Source organism: Tenebrio molitor, chromosome 6 (assembly GCF_963966145.1).
Source record: "Tenebrio molitor chromosome 6, icTenMoli1.1, whole genome shotgun sequence".
NCBI lineage: Eukaryota > Metazoa > Arthropoda > Insecta > Coleoptera > Tenebrionidae > Tenebrio > Tenebrio molitor.
This window is the reverse complement of record NC_091051.1, coordinates 14204388-14224852: the sequence shown is the minus strand read 5'-3', so window position 1 is coordinate 14224852 and position 20465 is coordinate 14204388. Positions and strand designations below refer to the sequence as shown.

Here is a 20465-nt window from a genome sequence, read left to right as displayed (position 1 = left end):
ACACAGTGTGAATACAATAACAAATATTTTATTTATTTATTTTCTTTTTACCTAAAACGAATAGGTATAATAATGTGACAAAGCTCCTAAGTAAGTACCTATCCATTTTTTTTTAATACTCGTAGTTATATTGTACAATTTTTTTATTCTTGACACAAACTAGATGAATTCCTCTTTGAAAGAAACATTACAAAAATATTTTAATTCATCGCTGCTGAAGTATCACTTATAATGATCGGCGGGGTTGTCGCCATATACGAGTACATACAAAGTAAAGTGTCTATAACAGAACGTATAAAATAGTCCTGAATATTCTTATTTGATTTTTGCCGCTCTGTAGCATATTGTGCTACCAAATGGAAAAACAGAAGTTATGTAAGGTCATTCATGACAGGTTTTTAATAAAGACTGTTGTAAGATAAAAAGTAATAGAAAAACTAAAGAAAATCACAAACAAAACAACTAAAACGTCGAAATCACAACTGGCGCTAAGATTTAATAATTTTACATTTGTCTGTTGACATCTGATTTGACTGCTTCAATGGCTCAACATAGTTCGACACAATAAAATTATAGAGCCCCACAATTCCACAAGACTCTTGATATAGGTTAATTTATAGACACTTTGTACAGGGTTATTCACGAGAGAGGTATTTCTGAATTTCTTTTTGCCGCAACCCATTATACACATTGCAACAATATCTTGATTTCAAATTTTGAAAATCATTATAACTGAATCCACGACGGCTCTTAGTCCTGTCTCTTTGACGTTAAATCAAAAAATCTTTGACGACGAAAAGACTGATATGCTCCCATTTATGGAAAACGTGGAAAGAATTCTGTCGCCGTTGGGGATGTTGACATGCCGATGGTAGACACTTCGAACACCTTTCACATTAACTTAATTTGTTAATTTATTTGTTGAATTTTGATTAAATCCAGGTTATCTACCAATCTGACATTTCTGACAAATTTATCCAACTTACTTTGATTTCTAATTTAAACGAAATAACAAATTTGATTTAGTAGTCACTGCCATCGTTATTATTGGTTGCGGCAAAATAAAAATTCAGAAGTACCCCTCTCGTGAATAATCTGTATACTGAATAGAAACATTGTTTACTATTATATGCAGAAATGCACTTGTGTAGAGTTGGTCACATAAAATTATTTGAATCTGTTTCGTAACCAAACAAACAGCAACGATGAAAGGGAAAAGTATTGTAGTAAAAGTTGGAATTATTGAATCACTACTAATAAATTAATTTCAAGAGATACATATGCAAAAACATGGAGAGATGCGACAAACAAGACATTAAGCTTTAGTCTATCAATAATTTATTCACATTTCGCTTTTCTCTATTCGTACAGTTATGTTACACAAATTTCCTGATTTTATACAATTCCAAAATTTACAAAAAAAAAAAAAAGTTTTAACAAGTTTAAATTTTTATTAGAAATCGTCGATATTTACAAAAATAAATCATCTATATTTGTACTTAGTCTAACATTACAAAGACAGATCACCAAGGATGCTTCGATACGAGCACGGGGCTAGCTACAGCAACCGGAACTGGATGTGCAACAGGAACCGCGACAGGTTTGGCTACCGGAACCGGATAAGGTGCAGGAACCGGAACTCCAACAGGCTTGACGACGGGCACGCTCACGGGATGAGGCACGGGTACCGCCACCGGGCGGTCAACAGGAACAGCCACGGTCCTCTCGATTGTGACAGGGTAAGGTCTGGGAACCGCCACCGGCACCGGATGATCCACCGGCACTCCTACAGGAACTCCAACGGGCACCGGAATCGGCCTGTCCACAGGCACGGCATGCGGTACCGGTACCGGAACTCCCAAGTGCCTGGTGATGGTGGTGTGGGTGTGCGTCGTCGATCCTAGATCGATGGTGGCAGCGCCCAAGCCCAGGGCGGTACCGCTCAAGGCGACGGCGTCGCCTCCCAGACCCAAACCTAAGCCACCATGGAGCAGACCGTCACCCAAGCCCAGTACTCCGCGCTTGCCTACGACTTTCTGCTTCGCTGGTGCCGCTTTATCAGCCCAAGTGGCGCCCACGACGAGACACAAGCAGATCTGGAAAAATGGTAATTTATGTAGGTTCGCTGGAAAAGGCATGGTGTGCAACGTGTTCCTTTCAAGTGTCAACCACGCAAGGACGCGATTGGTTTGTAACAGTTTACATCCGTCTGACATGAAATGAAGGGTTTTGTGTGTCGAAAACAGGAAAAGAATTAGAAATTTATGTTTTGGTGAGAGCGGTCAGCATTAAGGACTGTAAATATGGTGCGTCTTTAGGTCTCAATGGGTGAAAGTGAGACGGTTGTACACATAGTTAAGCACCTTGCACTAGAACTTACGTAATTCCAGTTTAATGTCATATAAGGCTTAAGATAAGTGTGTCGAGAATCTAGGACGACTTATTAGTTGGTTCAGGATGATATGCACCGGTTTCCTCGGTCTCTAGAAGGACATTAGTTTTCTACTATTCTATGTTAGCTACATCGACGACTTTAAATCACCGTTTAACAACCAATTAACGCATTTCCTAACAATCTTTATGTGATACAACAAAAAACAAAGTAAATTTTGTTTTTTGGACAAAAATTTTTACAAACTTACTATAAAAGCAGTTTGCAAAATTTCTACCAACTGCTGTGTAATTTTGGAAAAAAATCTAGACCACGTGGTGAACAAAGAAGTACGTACCAAAGCTCTCATGATGTTGGAACACAGGTGCAAATAGAAGAAACAGGGTGCTAATAGCAACTGGAATGTGACGGTTTGACCATATCTTTATAGTAATCCATAACAAACCCCCACTAGTACGGTCTTGCAACAAACGGATAGGTCCTGTTCAGGGATATCTGATAATATACTTTCTCTGTACTATCTTGCTAGATTCAGTGGCGACTTTATCATTGTTTTGCAACATTGCTACGTACTCCATGTCGATACCGCTTCCGCCATAAATCTATCAAACGGTTTTTCCGCATTCGATCGACAATTTTAAACCTTATGAAAATATACCTACCTCTAGTTAGTCTAGTTGAACAGTAATTGGACCAATTATTGTCTTGAATTTTTCTCATTGATCGGTCTCGTTTAACAGTTTATGTATAATGGAGGGCGACGTGCAGATGTTAATATTGCATTATGGTGAGATCACACAGATGGGAACGAACAATCGGTTTGTAATTTTATGTAATTATGAGTCATAACGTAGCTTCAGCTCCGCAAATACACCAAGTGGCTTAATTAATAGTAACACTTCCGATGCCTTGCCACTAGAACTTATAATTTAAAGCTCTACTCTATAAATTTGCTTAGACTTTTTCTTTTAACGCACGAATAGAAATAGATACTATGAGATGTTTGGTGAAAGATGTCACAGTTTCTGAAGAGGAATAAGTAATTTTTTATTTTCAGATGGCATTTTATTGAAGAAATTATGCAGATATATGCGATTATGCAAAATTTGCGCAAAAGTCGGATAATTCAAATCAGATGGTACCTTCAGATTGTGAACAAAAATCGCTATGCATATTAGTGACACAAATAGAACGAATGTGATAAATTATCTCTTAGTGGTATTTAGATAATAATGCAAGTAATAAATTGTAATTTCAAAGTTCTTGTTTCATTGATAAGTTTTATTGCACACCGGTTCGTTTTGAAAGTTTCAAAAAAATCTTCAAATATGAGTAAAAATCACACAGAGTTGCGTCATCAACAAAAACAAGAATAGCTTCCTGTTTCATAAAGTGTGAATTTAAAGTCGGTTAAAAGGTATTTAAATTGGAAAATAAAATTAAAACATTAAACATTATAGATCCAGTGTGATGACAAAGTTTAAAAAAAAATTAATCAAATTCCAAAAAGAAATTTAATTGGTTGGCTTTTTTACTTAAGTCATTAGAGCAGGATAACGACCTACGAAGAACTTTGTAAATGGATTAGAGTTTAAAGACGTTAACGAAGATTTATAACGGGTGTTTTTTTTTATTTGACGTGGAAGTTGGCGTTGAAGAATCGATTGTGAACGCACCATCGGATTACAACTCTGAACTCTGATCAGCTGTTTAAATCTAACCTCCCTTTTTGCGTGGTTTTATTATTCAGTTTAAAAAATCAGTCTTTTTTAAGACGAGTGGTTCATCAGCTGTTCAAATCTAACCTCACTTTTTGGGTTGTTTGTGTTTTTAATCTGCAGTTTGAAAAATCTGTGTTTTTAAGACGATTCATCAACGCCAACTACGACGCTAAATTTAATAAAACACCCTTTATTACCATGTTGGGAAGTGTCAAGAGCTTTTTCTTTAAAAAACTTTAAAAACCATTCGTTGAAAAAGAAAAATGAATGGGATTTTTTCAATCAAAATTTAAGTGCTTATTCACAATGGACATAAGCTTGACATAAGGCATAAGAAATTCATGATACATGCAGTGGATATATTATTAATTTTTACGTAACTTATGAGAAGTGACCTCAGTGAACATTATCGTTGTGTACAAAAAGGCATGGAGAATCATATTCGAGTTATATGGACACATAAATTATTTTCCAATTGCCCAAATTTATTAATTATTTTTAGGTATCTCTTATGTATTTCTTATGTCTTATGTCCATTGTGAATAAGCACTAAGAGATTTCGCTTTAACTACGTAAAATGATACCTAATGATAGGATGGCGTTTAAGGGGAATTTTTTAATATTTATTTACTTTTAATTTTATATGTTCCTCGATATGTAAAAAGCCTCTTAATAAAAGATTAAGAAAAGATTTTAAGATTATTTTCAATTTGGTCATAAACAATGTAGGTAAGTATGTAACAAGGGTTCAATTAAAATGTTCATCAAGTTGGCTTTGACTTTATTTTTTAAAAGACAACAACATCGTAAATTAAGTTGGTTAGACAAAGATAGCGACAAAGATCAAAGCCAATTTGATGAACTTTTCATTTGAACACGTGTTATAATAAAATACGTAATTCATCCCAAAAACGTCTGGCCTCAAAATAAACAATATGACTAAGTAATTATTTAATTGATAAATAGTTTTGTTATGAAAACTACATTTACAATATTTCTCTTAAGCTAGTGTGACACGATACTAAATTTCACAGAAAATTCTGCAAAAATGACAAACACAGACTATGATCCTGATCGTTCATTGGTCCTGATCTAGGGTCTCTCTCATTTTCTAACAAATTTTCTACAAAATTTAGCATCGTGTCAAACCAGCTTTAAATGAAAATGAATTTCTTAAAAAAATTAAAAATTTTTAATTAAGTTCAAGGCCAAGTGCGATAAAATGTCTCATTTTCAAAAAATTACACTGTATATTTTAAAATGTCCATCCGGTGTGATAAACAATAGTATAATCTGTTTCAAAATCAAAAATCCACCACCTGTTGAATTATGTTGGCAGAAAAAAAAATCCCTTGAATAAGCTTCATCTTTTTGGGTTGGCCCAAAATTCCGCTAAAATTTGACATTTAATTGTTGAGTTTATTTACGTAACCCAAAATAATTATTATGTATAGAAAGGTTGTAACTACCATATCGTACCTTTGAGTGGAACAATAAAATCAGAATAAAAAAACACGATGAATTACGACGGTCAACAGTTTTCTTTCATAACCACATTTTTTTCTGACACTGCAGACACACTAAAAACAAAAGTTGGCGACGTTGTCGGTTGTATTTTCGAGGTAGAATGCAGTGTTGGTGGATTTTTGATTTTGAAACAGATTATAGTTTATTTAACGAGTTTGTGTGTAAATTGGGCCTTTTTTGGCATAAGTGGGCCAAAAAAAGCCCAATTTACACACGAACGAGTTGAATATAACGTTTTTTTGTTCGACGAGTCCCTTATAGGCTCCAAATCGCTTAAAATCTTTAAAATTAGCTTGACGTTTCGTTTTAACAAGTTGTGACATTTATCAAAATCCGTTCACACAGGAGAAAATTCTCAAATTCTGAGTGTGGAACAAAAAAAAATTGTAAATGTTTGTAAATTTTCTTTATTTCCGCTGCAATAAATTGTATTTGGTGTAACAACAATAAAGCGGCGAAATCTCACTAACGATGCAACCAACACAAAAATGTTGTACTCCTCGTCCATCCAATAAATTAACGTCTTGATCAGAGAAAGCAGCTGTGAAATATTCCGAAAAAGCATCGCCTGCAAATTGCTGTTTAGCGTTCAGTTTGCAAATCGCGACTAATGGATGAAACATTTTAAACTCCGGAACTTTTCTACTCGATCCACATCAAAAAAAAAAACTTGCCTCTAGACAACGCATAAAAAACAGTCGTATGTCCCAGATTAATCTAAATGTCACCTCGTCTACAATAATTACAAAAAATACAACTCGTGAAACTAAATAAATATTCAGATTTTTCACTAAAACTGTCCCAGTTAGTCTCGACCTACAAGTGCAATCTGCTTCAGATTTGCACACCTTTACGCTTCCAACAGTTTGAATTTTGACTGGAAATTAGAATCTCTAGGAAAATTTGATCCAGCATTTGATTGCACCAAAGGCGCCGAGTACATTTCACAACAACACCACAACGGCTCTAAAAATTTTCTGTTTCTCCACACCAATTAATATTTCCTCGGCAAATAGTGTCAATGCAACGAAAATATTACGAACGTAACCTTGCATCATTTTTGTTGAAAAGTTACGTAAGAGTGCGTGTCTCTTACGTAAAACTGCATCCAATCGTTGCTTCATAAAAAAGCGTGAAAGTCCGATTGATTTGCCGATCGACAATCATTTTTCTGGAAGCACAACAAACCGAAATAATGCGGCTCCTCTTACAGGAAGGCATCTCGTTTCACGCAGGTCTTGTTTTCTTACGTAACGCAACTCGATCTGCGACTGAAAACGTAACAATATCAAGTTTATTGTGTTACTTTCATGTCTGCGTAATTTTCGAAGGAAGTGACCACCGACACCACCCACTCGGCATCCTTTACACTTCAGACAGAAAATTGTATTTCAGCATCAACACGTTTCGGCGTTTTCACCGCTCAATTAATTTATTCCGGTCGCAAATCGCGAGCTATGCACTTCCTGATCAGTGATTGGTTTTTCTTCTGAATGCCAAGGTTACTTTTTTGTCGCATTTCCCTGAAAACCGCGCAGGAGTGGACGCGCTTATCATTGTTGCCGACTTCTCTGCCACACTAACAAATAATTCAGCACTTGTAGAGTGACATTAGTGCATTTAAAATTCCTCTTGACTCCGCTTTCATTCAACTTGCGGTAGCACCATAACAATCAATAAACGACTATCCGTTTTCATTATTAATATGGGGTGAGAAAATGCAGGAAATTAAATAACGGGCTTTCACTACACTACTTCTTCGGCGCGATCCTGAAAGACGGGTTTTTGCTCGACTTGCGGCGTTGTCCTGAATTTATTTCGATTCTCTCTCGGGAAATCTCTGGATGGGTGCCTGAAACCAGACGTATTTATACGGTTTCACCTGCAAAGTGGTGACAGTGAACGTGAACGTTTGCCAATCACCTAGCCATGAAATTAATCATATTTCTATCTAATTGAACTGTAATTATTTAAGAATGTCTGGTTCTGCAATGTATACAATATAAAAATAAATGTGTACCGATATATTGCAAATTGCAATTATTATTTTATTCGTACTTAGCATGTTTACCTATTTACATAACTGTATCAAGTACGTCAATAATTAGCACACTTGTGCGCATTAATAAAATAATAAACCTTAATTGCTTCAGTCGACACGTCAGACACGATTTTTCCAAAATATATTGCAAGATGCCACTCGTTCCCACACATCAAGATTTTTCAGAAGCGGAGTGAAAGCTATGCAACCCAAAATTCACTCGACTCATTTCTTTTTTAATCAACACTTTAAATGCAGTTTCAATACTACAGATTACATCACATACTCCACATCTTCTACTTGCACTATTTACATAAATGGTATGTTGACTCGTAAATATTTATTCGCTACTTGCGAGATTTAAACCCCATAAATTACGAGTAATAGACTGGTTGTGTCAATTGTAAATCAGTGATCTGAATTGAGAAAATGCGATTTCGGGGAGTCACACTTGAGTGAATTTATACAAATTTACAACTTGCTAAGCACATGTACCAAGTTTAGTTATCTGAATCACCCACAGTGTTCACCTTCGACATTTCTTATCTCGTTGGGCTGATTTCAGAACTTATGTAAACTTATTTAATTGTTTCAGAATTGCAAATTCGGCTGGAATATTAATTAAATGAGAAATCTGATGTAATAGAGTGTCAAAATTTGTGAAATTGAGGAGGAAAATATCAAACGGTGACGTTTTTATTTTTGTAAACCTTGTTGTCCGGTAGGTGTTAAAATAATCGTAACTGTCTAATTACAGTTTCTTTGACATTTTGTCGACTGGGAAACCGCCTACATCATGAAAATCCTTGGTAATACAGTGTTTTATTAAAATAATTGTTATTAAAATGTACAGAGCTGAGTCATGAAGCCAGGGACAGAAATGTGTTATCGAGGATTCAGTTTCATAATAACAGGGTCCACACCTCGTCCATCTTGTAAACATTTATATAATCTAATAGCTTCAACTACTGTAATTCTGTCAAAAATGAAATCATTCAAATTTACGAAGCCGACATGCATTAACATAATTAATTTTCATCTAATAATGGGGAAAGTTGCCGGATTGCTGCCTGCTCCATTATGAAGTGGACTGATATGCAAATGTCACCTTGTCTGAAAATTTTGGAGATCTAAAATTACGTGGAAGATTGATGCAGCCTCAGATTCGCTATTAAATGCCATTATGTTGAGTTATCAGCGTTGCTTGTATTTTTATTGGTAGAAAGTCCGAAGGTACAAGTTTCAATCCAGTTACGTCTATTAATTTATGAAGCTTCGAATCGATATTGTGAAACTGGTTTTGTTTTGGTCCGAACCCCTGAAGTTTAGACAATACGATAAGCTCGCCGACAGCAAATAAATTACGAGTGCGGTGTTGGTGTAATGGTATTAAGTCTGGGGTGACAGAGAAAGGTGAAGAAGATAAAAACGAACAAAACTGACCCGAAATTATGGTGCAGTAAGTTACGGTTAACCTTCCGGTTGCGCATATGTATCAGTGAAAGTTAAAATCCTAAGACACATCTCATATGCTGAGAGCCCCTGCCTCACACAAAGGGGGGCAAACGCCCAGATCTGTATAAAAGTCAAAAACGTTAAACCTTCGTCACATTCACTTGAGACACGAGATAACAATGAGGGCATTTCAAGTAAGCCTTCAAGTGTGTTGCACTTCGTGTGACAACCCTTTTACTGTTGGGGCGACATTTTAACAATTCTTTTTTTCACAGATTTGCACCTTGGTACTCGCCGTTGTCGGTAGCATCTCCTGTGGAGATGTGAAGAAAGACAAAAGAGGCGTGCTTGGACTTGGATATGGTTCTGGACTGGGCCACATCGGCACCGGGAGTCTCGGCCTCTCGAGCGGCTACGCTCTCGGAGGAGGCTACGGTCTCGGAGGCGGCTACGGCTTGAGCAGTGGTGCGATCGGACTTAGCAGTGGTGGCATCGGTCTCGGCAGCGGAACTATCGGACTTGGTGGCGGCGCCATCGGCCTCGGCAGCGGAATTGGTCTCGGTGGTCTAGGCGGCGGTCTGGGAGTGGTCGGAGGCGGCCTCAACACAGTCACCACCATCAACAGAGCCGTCCCTGTGCCAGTGCCTCAACCTGTTCCGGTGACCGTCAACCGTCCCGTCGCCGTCCCCGTACCACAACCCGTCGCGGTCCCAGTCCCACGTCCAGTGGCGGTACCAGTGCCTAGACCGGTACCCGTAACTGTGACCCGCCACGTTCCTGTTGTCGTACCTCGTCCAGTACCCGTTCCCCAACCCGTCGCCGTTCCCGTTTCGGTACCACACCCCGTCCCCGTATCGGTGCCACAACCCTACCCCGTGACCATCCCCCAGCCTGTGCCTGTTAGGGTGCCAACCCCTGTTGCGGTTCCTGTTGCCCAACCTGTCGCTGTCAGCTCCGGAATCGGGCTCGGAGGAGGATCAGTCGGGCTCGGGTCCGGTATCGGGCTCGGCTCCGGCATCGGACTCGGCTCCGGCATCGGACTCGGCTCCGGTATCGGCGTGATCGGATCCAGCGGCGGATACGCATCCGGTATAGGATACGGATCCAGCGGCGGATACGCATCCGGTATAGGATACGGATCTGGTGTAGGATATGGATCCGGCCTGGGTCTTGCGTCGTCTTCTGTTGCCATCGGTTCCGGATTGGGACATGGAGTTGGGTTGGGCTCTGGAGCTGTCTTGAGTGGAGGACATGGAATCTCCCTCGGAAAAGGATGGTAGATAATGTCTGTGAATACTATCTAAGTCTCATGTGAAATATTTAGTGTAAATAATTCGTAAATACAAATTTATTTTTACAATTCGCCTGCTTTTTTTTATTATTGTAAGTTGTAACTCGTTGTCACCTCCCAAAATGGATTTTCGTCCTTATCACAGATTGATTACAATTTTCAGTCGTAATAAGCATTTAACAATCTTTCAGATAACTAGGTATTGCTAATAGATGTGCAATGTTTTTTCCGTTGAAGATAAAACTTATCATAACATGATATTTTTTGTTATTCTGCATTGAATTTCTAAGTAATCAAGAATTTACAAAACCATGATATGTTCTGATTTGTCTTCGTGGGACTGACTACAAAATCAGAACTTAGCAAAAAAAATATCTTCAATGCATTAAAAGATCTCTTCGTATATTGCTAATTAAATATTATCGAATTTAGAAAAACGTTGTAAGGCGTAAAAATAATCGGGACACATCCTGAAGTGTCCTGAAGTCGCACCTCCTCGCAACGATAAACGTCACGGATTCGGTTAGCACGATGAGTCGTGGTTCATCGAGAAGCACTTAGGTGTACCTGGAATGTTCGAGACAGGGCCGGATTGGAATAAAACGGAACCAGCACGTCACGAGAGTCAGTTAATTAGAGTGAGCGAAAAGAAATTATTGGTGAGCGAAGACGATGATAACAAGAGTACAGAACGGAAGTCTATACCTATTGTTTTAGTTTGAAGTGGTTTACGGTTAATCGAAAAACGGATACTGTTCAGTTTACCTGAACTTGGCTTGAGGCGTCGGCCATCTGCCACCCTACCCCCCGCCTCGTAGTTATACAGGCTGTTTGAAAATTGCTAGTACAAAAAAAACCTGGTAATTGGTGATGGTGAGTTGAAGTCATCGGCAAAAGAAAATTCTAATAAAAATCCTCTAGTTTTCGAGATAAAAATTACTAAAAATTGGGTTAAAATTGTTAGTGCACCACTGAGTTAAGGTATTTTAAAAAGACACTTCACGTTGTTAAGCAATAACGAAATAAAAAATTTGATGTTCTTAAACTGTCAATCTGTGGTTGCCAAGATCTTGCAAAAAAATATAAATTTTTCATATTGTTGTATAGTCCTTCATTATCACTACGATCATCACGCTTGGTTACCAAGGTTTAAAAAATATTGCCCCGCCTGAGGCGTAGAATATGCAGGAATAGGGTTACTTTATCCCTTTTGTTTTAAAAAATTAAAAATTGGTTTCTTGGATTTCTTAGGGCTTCCAGATGTCACAGTTTTTTTTTGTACTAGCAATTTTCAAACACCCTGTATAATAGTGGTAGTTTTAGAACAAGTTTCACTTGCAATTCAGAGGAAGCGTAAGTCATTTTTGTAGACTTATAATTCAGAGCTTGACAGTAGATCAAGTGTAAGTCAGTTTTGTATGTGAGAGATCGGCAAATATCTAGTGTGTGTCTCAATAAATCATAGAATAATTATTCGCCTTTGATTCGCGCGCAACAGATACGAAACAGATAAAGGGATTTTACCACTACACCAATTACTAAGATATTTCTGGGAAAAACGTTATTTTCTTATCTTTTATCTTAACGGGACAAGATACATAAACAGCCCTGGGATCGTTTAGTAAACAAATTCGAGTTTAAGTATACAGTTTTCACAATGTCGAAGTGGTTCTATGTAGTTAGTTTTATTCTGTTAATCTACTACATTTACTGGGGAGTTTCTATAATCATCCTTGGTAAAAGTGGTAAATAAATAACATGTTTTGTAATGTATGTTATTTAGAAGATTTATTTTATAGTTTATGGAGTTTTGTTACCGCTCGCAATAACTCTCTTCATAAGTGCTGCATTTCAATGTGGATTGATAATAGGATTACTGAAGGTATAAACAGAACTTTTCTCCAAAATTGTATTAATAAAAATTCGAAATTTGTTTACAGGGTTAGTCTAACCCATTTTTTTTTCATTTATTTCTGACTATTTATACATATTAATCAGATTTCACTCATATTCATCTTAGTACTCTTTATAATCGGAAAGAAAAATGACAAATTATATATTAATAGTTATTTATGTTATAAGTCCGGTAGGTTACTTGTAACAGTACGTACGAGTACCTCTTAAGCCGGCTACTCACTACGCGGTACTTGGCAAGTACTTACAAAGTACTTGGCAAGTAGCAAGTAAAGTGTATGCAACTTGGCATGGACTCGGCTTGCACTTCCCGAGCTGTGTCGGAAAATGGTCCCGAGTCAAAGGAGCACAAGTCAAGTATTTCGATACTTGCATATTATGCGCTCTACATTACGCGGGCTTTGCGATGTAGCACGTCAGCGAAAAAGTTCAGTTTCGATGAGGGGGTGATGAGAGACATTGTGTTTGTGATTAAAAATTGTCGCAACTGTGCAGTGTATCTAATTAACGTAATTGTAAATAATGGAGTGGAGCAATACACTGACTTTAAATTTCTTGGACATTTATCAGAAGGAGCCTGTCATTTGGGATCTCTTATTTTTGAGCAACAGGTACCCACAACTCATGGTGACAAAAGCAGCTACAACTGTCGTACTTTCCTCCATTTTGACAACTACTCGTCTTCCAACTTGCACTTCCCGACAAACTTAAACTTCAAAAGTAAAGCGCGTAATCTGTAATCTGTACATCTTTACTTGAACTTGCACAAGTACTTGCCAAGTTTCGTTCAAGTCAAGTCACTCGCCAAGTAACGCGTAGTGAGTAGCCGGCTTTACAAGTACTACCGGAAGTGTATCGTCATGTATTTTATTTCATACTGGAAGTCTGTTCTCTATCATTTTTTTTTTCAAAAAATTAAAAAATCACTATATTGTGAAAATCACATCACCTTTTTTCCTGTGGCAACAGCCGTTGCTATTGTTTTTTTTTAATTTTTCAATGTCAGATTTGATTTATAAATAAAACAGTCCGGTAGGTGTTGCTTAGCGACACTTTCTGGCTCTGATACTATTATAACTTATAACTTGCCTACCGGACTCAAATTGATAATGTAATCGAACATCTACCGGACAGTATGAAATAAAACAATATAAACTCCACTTCCTAGCTGCCAATTTTGTATGTATTTTATATGTATTGGGTGTGTATTGTATTGTATTGGGTGACAGTTCATGGTCACGCAATTTTGAAAATTGTCAAATCAATGTGCAATGGTATAAAAAAAATCAAATGCCCGCATATGAGATGTCATACAAATGTCAACTCTACCCCACCCATACAGTAGCCACATAAATTTTCGTACATGCCATACTTATCCACAGTAATTTTGAACCACTCAATACATAGCTAAGCCTTTTTATCAGGCACCGATAAAAATGAAATACTTATTCTTAGATACGTTATCGCACATTAACAAACAAGTACATACTTTTTTTCAGAAAATTACGAAAATATTAACAGCTTGGTTGCTATTTGCACCCCTTGAAATTGCCGTTGTTGTGAGCACTGTTATTTATGTTGCTGTAAAAACCCACCATTTTCTTTATCTTGCTTCGTATTTGGGTAAGTAAATTTAAACATAAAAGAAAATGGTACAATAACAAACAGAGTTTTTATTTCAGTATTAAAATTTTATTCTATATTTGTGGTTTATTCAACTAGAAGTGACCTAGAACTAGAAGGAACTTACCAACCGCTTCCGTAAAAATACTTCCCACAGTATGTACTGTCGTCTAATCAAGAAAATTCGCAATCCAATCAACCTTAGAGGTAAAATCGTGTTTTCTTTAACTGACATGCTTAAGTGAGGCATCCAAAGTTACATTATTTGAAGACTTTAATACAATTATGTAATTATAGTTGTTAAAAATCTGATATACAAGTCGCAAAATGTAGCCTGATACTTGGGAAATGGATGCTCAGTGAAATTGTGAGAAGTAGTAGGGAGAGACTCACTGCACACAGTGCAAACGAAGCCGTTGGAGGATTTTCGGTCTTTCTTGCAACTCGGATTTCTCATTCTATCTATGCATCTCAAGTATCAAGCTACGTTGTGCGACCTGTACTTATTATTTCAAACATGTACGCCAAAAACTTATTTTTTGACATTATCTTAACTTTTCTGTAAGATTCTAAGTAGGAATTACGGCGGCCAAAAATTTTTAGCCGTCACCATCTTGACATTTCCATAAATTGTAAATAAACCTTTAGAAACCGTATCCCCACTTTCGATTCTTGTCATTTTGACAATCAATTTAAACTGTTTAAAGCTCAGATATTCCAAAAATCCGACATGAATGAACAAAATTAGAGCAGTCGTACTATTGCGAGCAAAAAAAGTGAAACATCAAAGTCATTATCATGACGTTTGGCGTGAACTATCCAATACATGGTCCTAACCTCACTTTGAATTCGATGTGTCACTTTTTTTGCTCGCCACTGTACATAGATAACCTGAAGTAAACATTCTGTGTAGTAGAAAATGACAAAATAATTTCGAGTTTGGAAATTTACCACCCAAAAAATATCATTTATAATCAAGACGGTAATCATGATGACAATAAAGTATGGATTACAATTTGATTTTTTGAAATGACAAACAATGACGGCTAAAATTTTTTGACCGGCATAGTACTTGGTTGTAACTTGAACAATTGTCAATGTCAAAATTAAGTAAAAAACCACTCTGTACCACCCCAAAATGTATACATATGGACCAGCTGTATAACAATTTGACACCAAATCATAGTTAAGGTTATGTTCATTTCACTTCCCGGACCTGTTTTCCGCGAATTCATTTTCAAAACAAATTTAATGAGAAATCAGCGGAAATATTTTTCGAATTTGAAATAAAGTCTCGCTCGTTAGGGCGCAGGCTCAGTTAGATTTAAAAAATGTTGACACTCAGTGTGACTAATCCTATTACCATGAAAATCACTGTTTGCTTCATACCAACAATATAACGTTTTGACAATTGTTTATTAAAAAATTTCATTTATATACATGAAACGTCAACAATTAACTTCTTAACCTTACTTTCTCGTATTCGTAATGTATGTACATATTTCACGAGTCATAAAGAACCCGACGGAATTGTAATAAAAATACAAAAAATATAAAATAAATAAAATACAATATAAAAAAAAAAAAATTAAAATACAACCCACAATGTCCAGCTTTCTACTGGAAATGTATTGTGGGTTGCATTTTAAATTCCGTCGGGCTCATTATTACTCATTATTATTAAATAAAAGTAGTAATTTTTTTAATTGCACATATTTTTAATAATAAAACATGATTTTAATTTCTTTGTTCTTTTGTTTTTTTTTTTTTTTTCATTTTGTTTGACAATTATTTAGCTCAATCACCGACATTTCCAAGGCTAACTCGATTAAAATTTTCCTTGACACAGGATATATTTGTGGGATATAGTTTAAGCAAACAAGATTTGTAACAACTTTTAATGATAAATTGTAATGTCTCTCCAAAATACAACGTCAAACATAATAAACTTCTCCTCGCCCACTATCCATTTCCTACAACTCGGCCATCCTGAAATTCGTTCGCCTCGAACGAGTCAAGATCTTCTTGACACCAGGGCTTCATCATCTCAGCGCATGATTTGGTTGTTCTCGGACCGTCATGTGTGCCGATCTTCTTAACATCATAGCGGTCATTTCCAATTTTCTTGATTACTTCATACCGACCTAAATATTTGGGCAGTATTTTGGCATTAGTCTTAAATTGGGTTCTTTTTCTTTTGATGGCAACTTGGTCTCCAGGTTTATATTCTCTTGCCATTTTACGTTTCCTATTGTAATTCTTGATGTTTTCCTCGTGGATCTTCTTAATCTGTTGTTTCGCTTCTTTGCGCAGTTCATATCTTTCTTCAATTAGAGTAACAACTTCTCCTTCAGAATGTTCAATCTTATCTTCAGAAACATCAACAGAACAAACATCTTTTTCTTCATTTTTGCAATTCAACTCGTTTGCCATTTTGTCGACAGCTTCAACCAGTCTTCTTCCCAAGTTGTCAAAATTTTCTTCAACTTTTTCGGTGCTTCCTTCTTCGCAAGCCTCCTCCACTTCCTTATCTTCAAGGTTGACCTGACTAACATCATCTTCATTTTTAGGTATATTGGAATTAATTTCTTTTGCTATTTTATCCACAGCTGCTTCTAGTTTTCTTCCTAAACTTTCTATATCTTCATTCGTGTTTCTTTTTTCTTCACCGGACCCAAATGTTTCGTCCAAATTTTGATTTTCTTCGCTCTCCACACCAACGTCATCTTCAGAGCTTGTAATTTTCAGTGCATCATTTAGATTCTCTTCAGTATCTTCAATTTTGTCTTCATCTGAAATTTTCTTCGAAACTTCACCTTCTGGTAATGCATTATTTTCCTCTGTTGTATTCTCATCTTCTGCTGCGATTCTCTTTTGTACTTTCTTTTCATCATTCAGTAAGTTTGTTTCTTTCATTTCGGTTACATTTTCAGTTACCATCACTCCTTCGGAATTCATGATTAACGTTACTTTATTCAAGATTGGTCTTCCAATTATGAGATTTATGTCATTTATGGAGATTGCTTCATCCGATACAATGTGAATTTCGGTCACAAGTTCGCAATTATCAATGTTTATTTTTGTCGAAAATTTTCCAAGTGTCTTTACCTTTCCATTTCCTAAACCAGTGAGTGTAAGTGGAGTTTCTTCAAAGCGTGGAGCACCTATTTTCAAAAAAGCACTTGCCTTAATTAAATTAACGTCACTTCCAGTATCGATTAGAGCTTCAAAATCTGTACCACAAAGTTTTACATTTTTGAAATTTCTTGAATTTACTCGATCTGTTACTTCTCTGTTGCAGATTTCATGATTTTCAGGTGGTTCTTCGTCTTGCAATGAATTTGACAAATACACTGTTGGGGATAATTTCTTTTCAATTTCGCTTTGTTTCTTCTGTTTATTATCTTCGTTGCATTCTTTTGCACGATGTCCATAATTATTACATTTAAAGCACTTTGTTCCCTTCTCTTTGAACTTGCAATCTATTGATCTATGGCCTTTTAAACCACAATTGAAACAACGAATTTGCTTGCCTTCTTCTTTTTTATATTTCATATCTTGCTTCTTCATTACTTCTTCTCTAATCTCCGGTTCTTTCTTAGTTTTAAACATCTTCATTGAATTTTCTCTCAACGATTCGAAAATTTGAAGTTTTCTTTTAAACTCTTTTAAGTTATTAGCTCCGTAGAGAATAATTTTGTTACTCGTGTCGTCGGTGATGCCATCAATAGTATATTGGATAAGTGCATTATCTTCTACATTACCTCTTGAGGCCAGTTCTTTCATAATCAAAAAATATTCCTGAACAGTTTCTTTCTTCTGAATTTTTCTTGACGATAACATCTGATGTAAATGTGCGCTATTGAGTCGAGTTGAGAATTCAGACAACAAAGCTTCTCGCAGTTGACTCCAAGTAGAGATACCACATTCACTCTGTATGTAAAGTTTAGCAAGACCTTTCAAAGATTTCTTGCCGAAAATGAATTTCTGTAATCGACTCCATCTTAACAAAACGGAAGTATCTTCAAAGTCTTGAATCCATTTTTCGACAGGATACTCGTCATTACCACTAAAAGGACGAATTGAATCTTCCACATCTCTAAAACTTAACGGAAAACATGAATTGCATTTTGCATAATTGTCATCTTCTTCTTCGTCGTTGGGTCTGCTGCTTTTGAGGTTATTTACCCTTCTTAATCTTCTTTGATTTCTCTCTTCATCTTGGTCGTCTTTGGTATTATCTTCTTTTTTCTTAGAGGTTGTGACTCTTCTTTCTTTGTTACTATTTTTCTTCTTTGAAGCTGTTACCACGTCGTATTGCTCTGCATCGTCTTCATCGTCTTTATCATCTTCGTCATCTTTATCGTCTTCATCGTCGTCATTTACTTCATTTTTCTCCAACATGCTAAGGTTCATTAAGTGGCAGCAAATTTTTCTTGATAGCTCGTCTTCGTCACCATCATTGTCGAGACAGAGAAGATTAGTAATAGAAATCAACTCTCTTACTTGCAAAGTCTCAACCACGTATTCAAGTTTAGTCTCAAATTCCTTAGTATCTTCGTCGAAATCAAATCCTTTGAATGCGCGCAGCCTTGATCTGTTTTTTCGATCACCTTCTGATTCGAAAATAAACATATGAAGGGCTTTAATCGACTTCACAGGAGCATTTTTGATATTGTCTCTGATAAAAGCAATTTCACCCAATGATGTCATTTTTTGTTTTAATTTCCTCGTAACTGTCACTTGTTTTTCACTTTTCCGTAAAATAATTAGAATTCCTCTAATTTATCACCGTTCTTCTTTCTACAATTCTCTGTTTATCTTGTTTCTATCCCGGTTGAGCCCCCAAAATTTGTGGGATATAGTTTAAGCAAACAAGATTTGTAACAACTTTTAATGATAAATTGTAATGTCTCTCCAAAATACAACGTCAAACATAATAAACTTCTCCTCGCCCACTATCCATTTCCTACATATATGCCGTTCACGATTGTTTTAAACAAGCAGGAGGCCACGATATTTTTTTGTTAGATTGGCGTCAGGTCCTGTCATATGACGTTTCGTTATTAAATATTCGTCTTGTTGTCAATTCCTTAATTGATTCAATGTAATTCAATTATAACCTAAAATAGATTTATTATGCTCAATCACAATATTGCCAACTAAAATGTCATATTTTCATAGACAGTCCGAATTTGAAACAATCGTGAACGGATAATAGATGTAGTGATATTAAATCTTGAATTTTCTTGATCATATGATGTGATTTATCTTACTCTTTTATGCGATGTATCAGCTTAATAAGCTCTGTACATAATCCTCAATAAATACAAGCATCTAAAAAGTGAAGTCGCAGATAGATGTAACAACTTAGATTGAAGCTAGGTGTAAATGTTCAATTTTCGATTCCTGATAAGATTATTATCGTCGTCAACATTTCAATTTGCGTCAATGAGATTAAATTTTGAAATATCTTCTAAGCACTTTTATTTATTTGGTAATGTAACATTTCATTAATATGTTGTACAAGTTACTGAAAATCGACGATACGTCGAAAAGAAGCGCCATCAAGGTGTCGATATTCAACTTAGTAAGTACACCGTTTTAGAACTTTTAAAGAAACCAAACACCTATTTTCTTGACAGATCTTGACCTTCATTATTACACTTGTGTTGAACATTATGGTTTACTTCATTTTTCAATGGTACGACGAATCCACCGCCAAACGTAAGTAACAAAAGCACTGGAAAACAAAATTACAACAAACTTTTTAGCTGTCAGCCGTCTGGTTTGGGTGGAAGTTTGCTTGAACGTTTTCTTTTTCCCTTTTGCCATTTTGCTAATAATGGGAATACGAAAAGTGAGTCATTTACTTCTTCGCTGTCGACATTTTAAACATGTTAGAAACTTTAGGACAAATACAAGTGGATCAGAATATGGATCAAAGCTAAGGTGGTGCAAGCATCGTACATATTTTTACTGAACGTGGTGATGCAAGTGTACATCACGAGTTCTCTAAATGTCGACGATGGTTTAATTGTCTTACTGTACACCATGGTGCTCGAAGGTGAGACGACGAAAACGCACACTCCGATGCAAAGATTTATTCTCATATTTCAGCGATCTACATGGAAAGTATTATTTTTATGAACAACTATCACCGCTACAGAGAATCGGAAAATAAGAACCCAGAGCTGCCGACAAAAGTTGACATCAAAGATTCCGTAATAAAAGCGTAGCGGTATTGATATCATTCAAAAATCGGAATATAATAACCAACACGATGTGAAAATATTTGACAGGCCCAGATAATCAATTAGTTCCACTCTTGTTAGACAAATATATTGTGATTATCAGTAATTATAACAATAAAATATGTAAGTCTTGACATTTTAATTCTAAAAGTGCTTTAAAATATTTTCACATCAAAAAGACATCTTATGACATAATCTCGTGCGCATATTTTAGTTTTTTGAAATACTTCTGATGTTTAACGAATGC

The 20465-nt window shown here is 36.2% G+C and overlaps 3 protein-coding genes across 3 annotated transcripts; 1 reads left to right on the top strand and 2 right to left on the bottom strand.

The window, feature by feature from the left end:
- Positions 1-1321: 1321 nt before the first annotated feature.
- On the bottom strand, positions 1322-2888 carry LOC138134089 (tetra-peptide repeat homeobox protein 1-like). The gene is made up of 2 exons (XM_069052159.1): positions 2730-2888; positions 1322-2096 (listed from the first exon to the last, which is right to left on the bottom strand). The coding sequence occupies exons 1-2, from the start codon at positions 2739-2741 to the stop codon at positions 1524-1526; spliced, it is 585 nt and encodes a 194-aa protein (XP_068908260.1). The 5' UTR covers positions 2742-2888; the 3' UTR covers positions 1322-1523.
- A 6285-nt stretch (positions 2889-9173) lies between these two features.
- Positions 9174-10498, top strand: LOC138132547 (uncharacterized). The gene is made up of 2 exons (XM_069050096.1): positions 9174-9330; positions 9412-10498. The coding sequence occupies exons 1-2, from the start codon at positions 9316-9318 to the stop codon at positions 10414-10416; spliced, it is 1020 nt and encodes a 339-aa protein (XP_068906197.1). The 5' UTR covers positions 9174-9315; the 3' UTR covers positions 10417-10498.
- Positions 10499-15926: 5428 nt separating this feature from the next.
- Positions 15927-18677, bottom strand: LOC138133159 (glutamic acid-rich protein-like). Its single transcript, XM_069050957.1, has one exon. It carries the CDS (start codon positions 18675-18677, stop codon positions 15927-15929), a length of 2751 nt encoding a protein of 916 aa, XP_068907058.1.
- Between the last annotated feature and the right edge of the window lie 1788 nt (positions 18678-20465).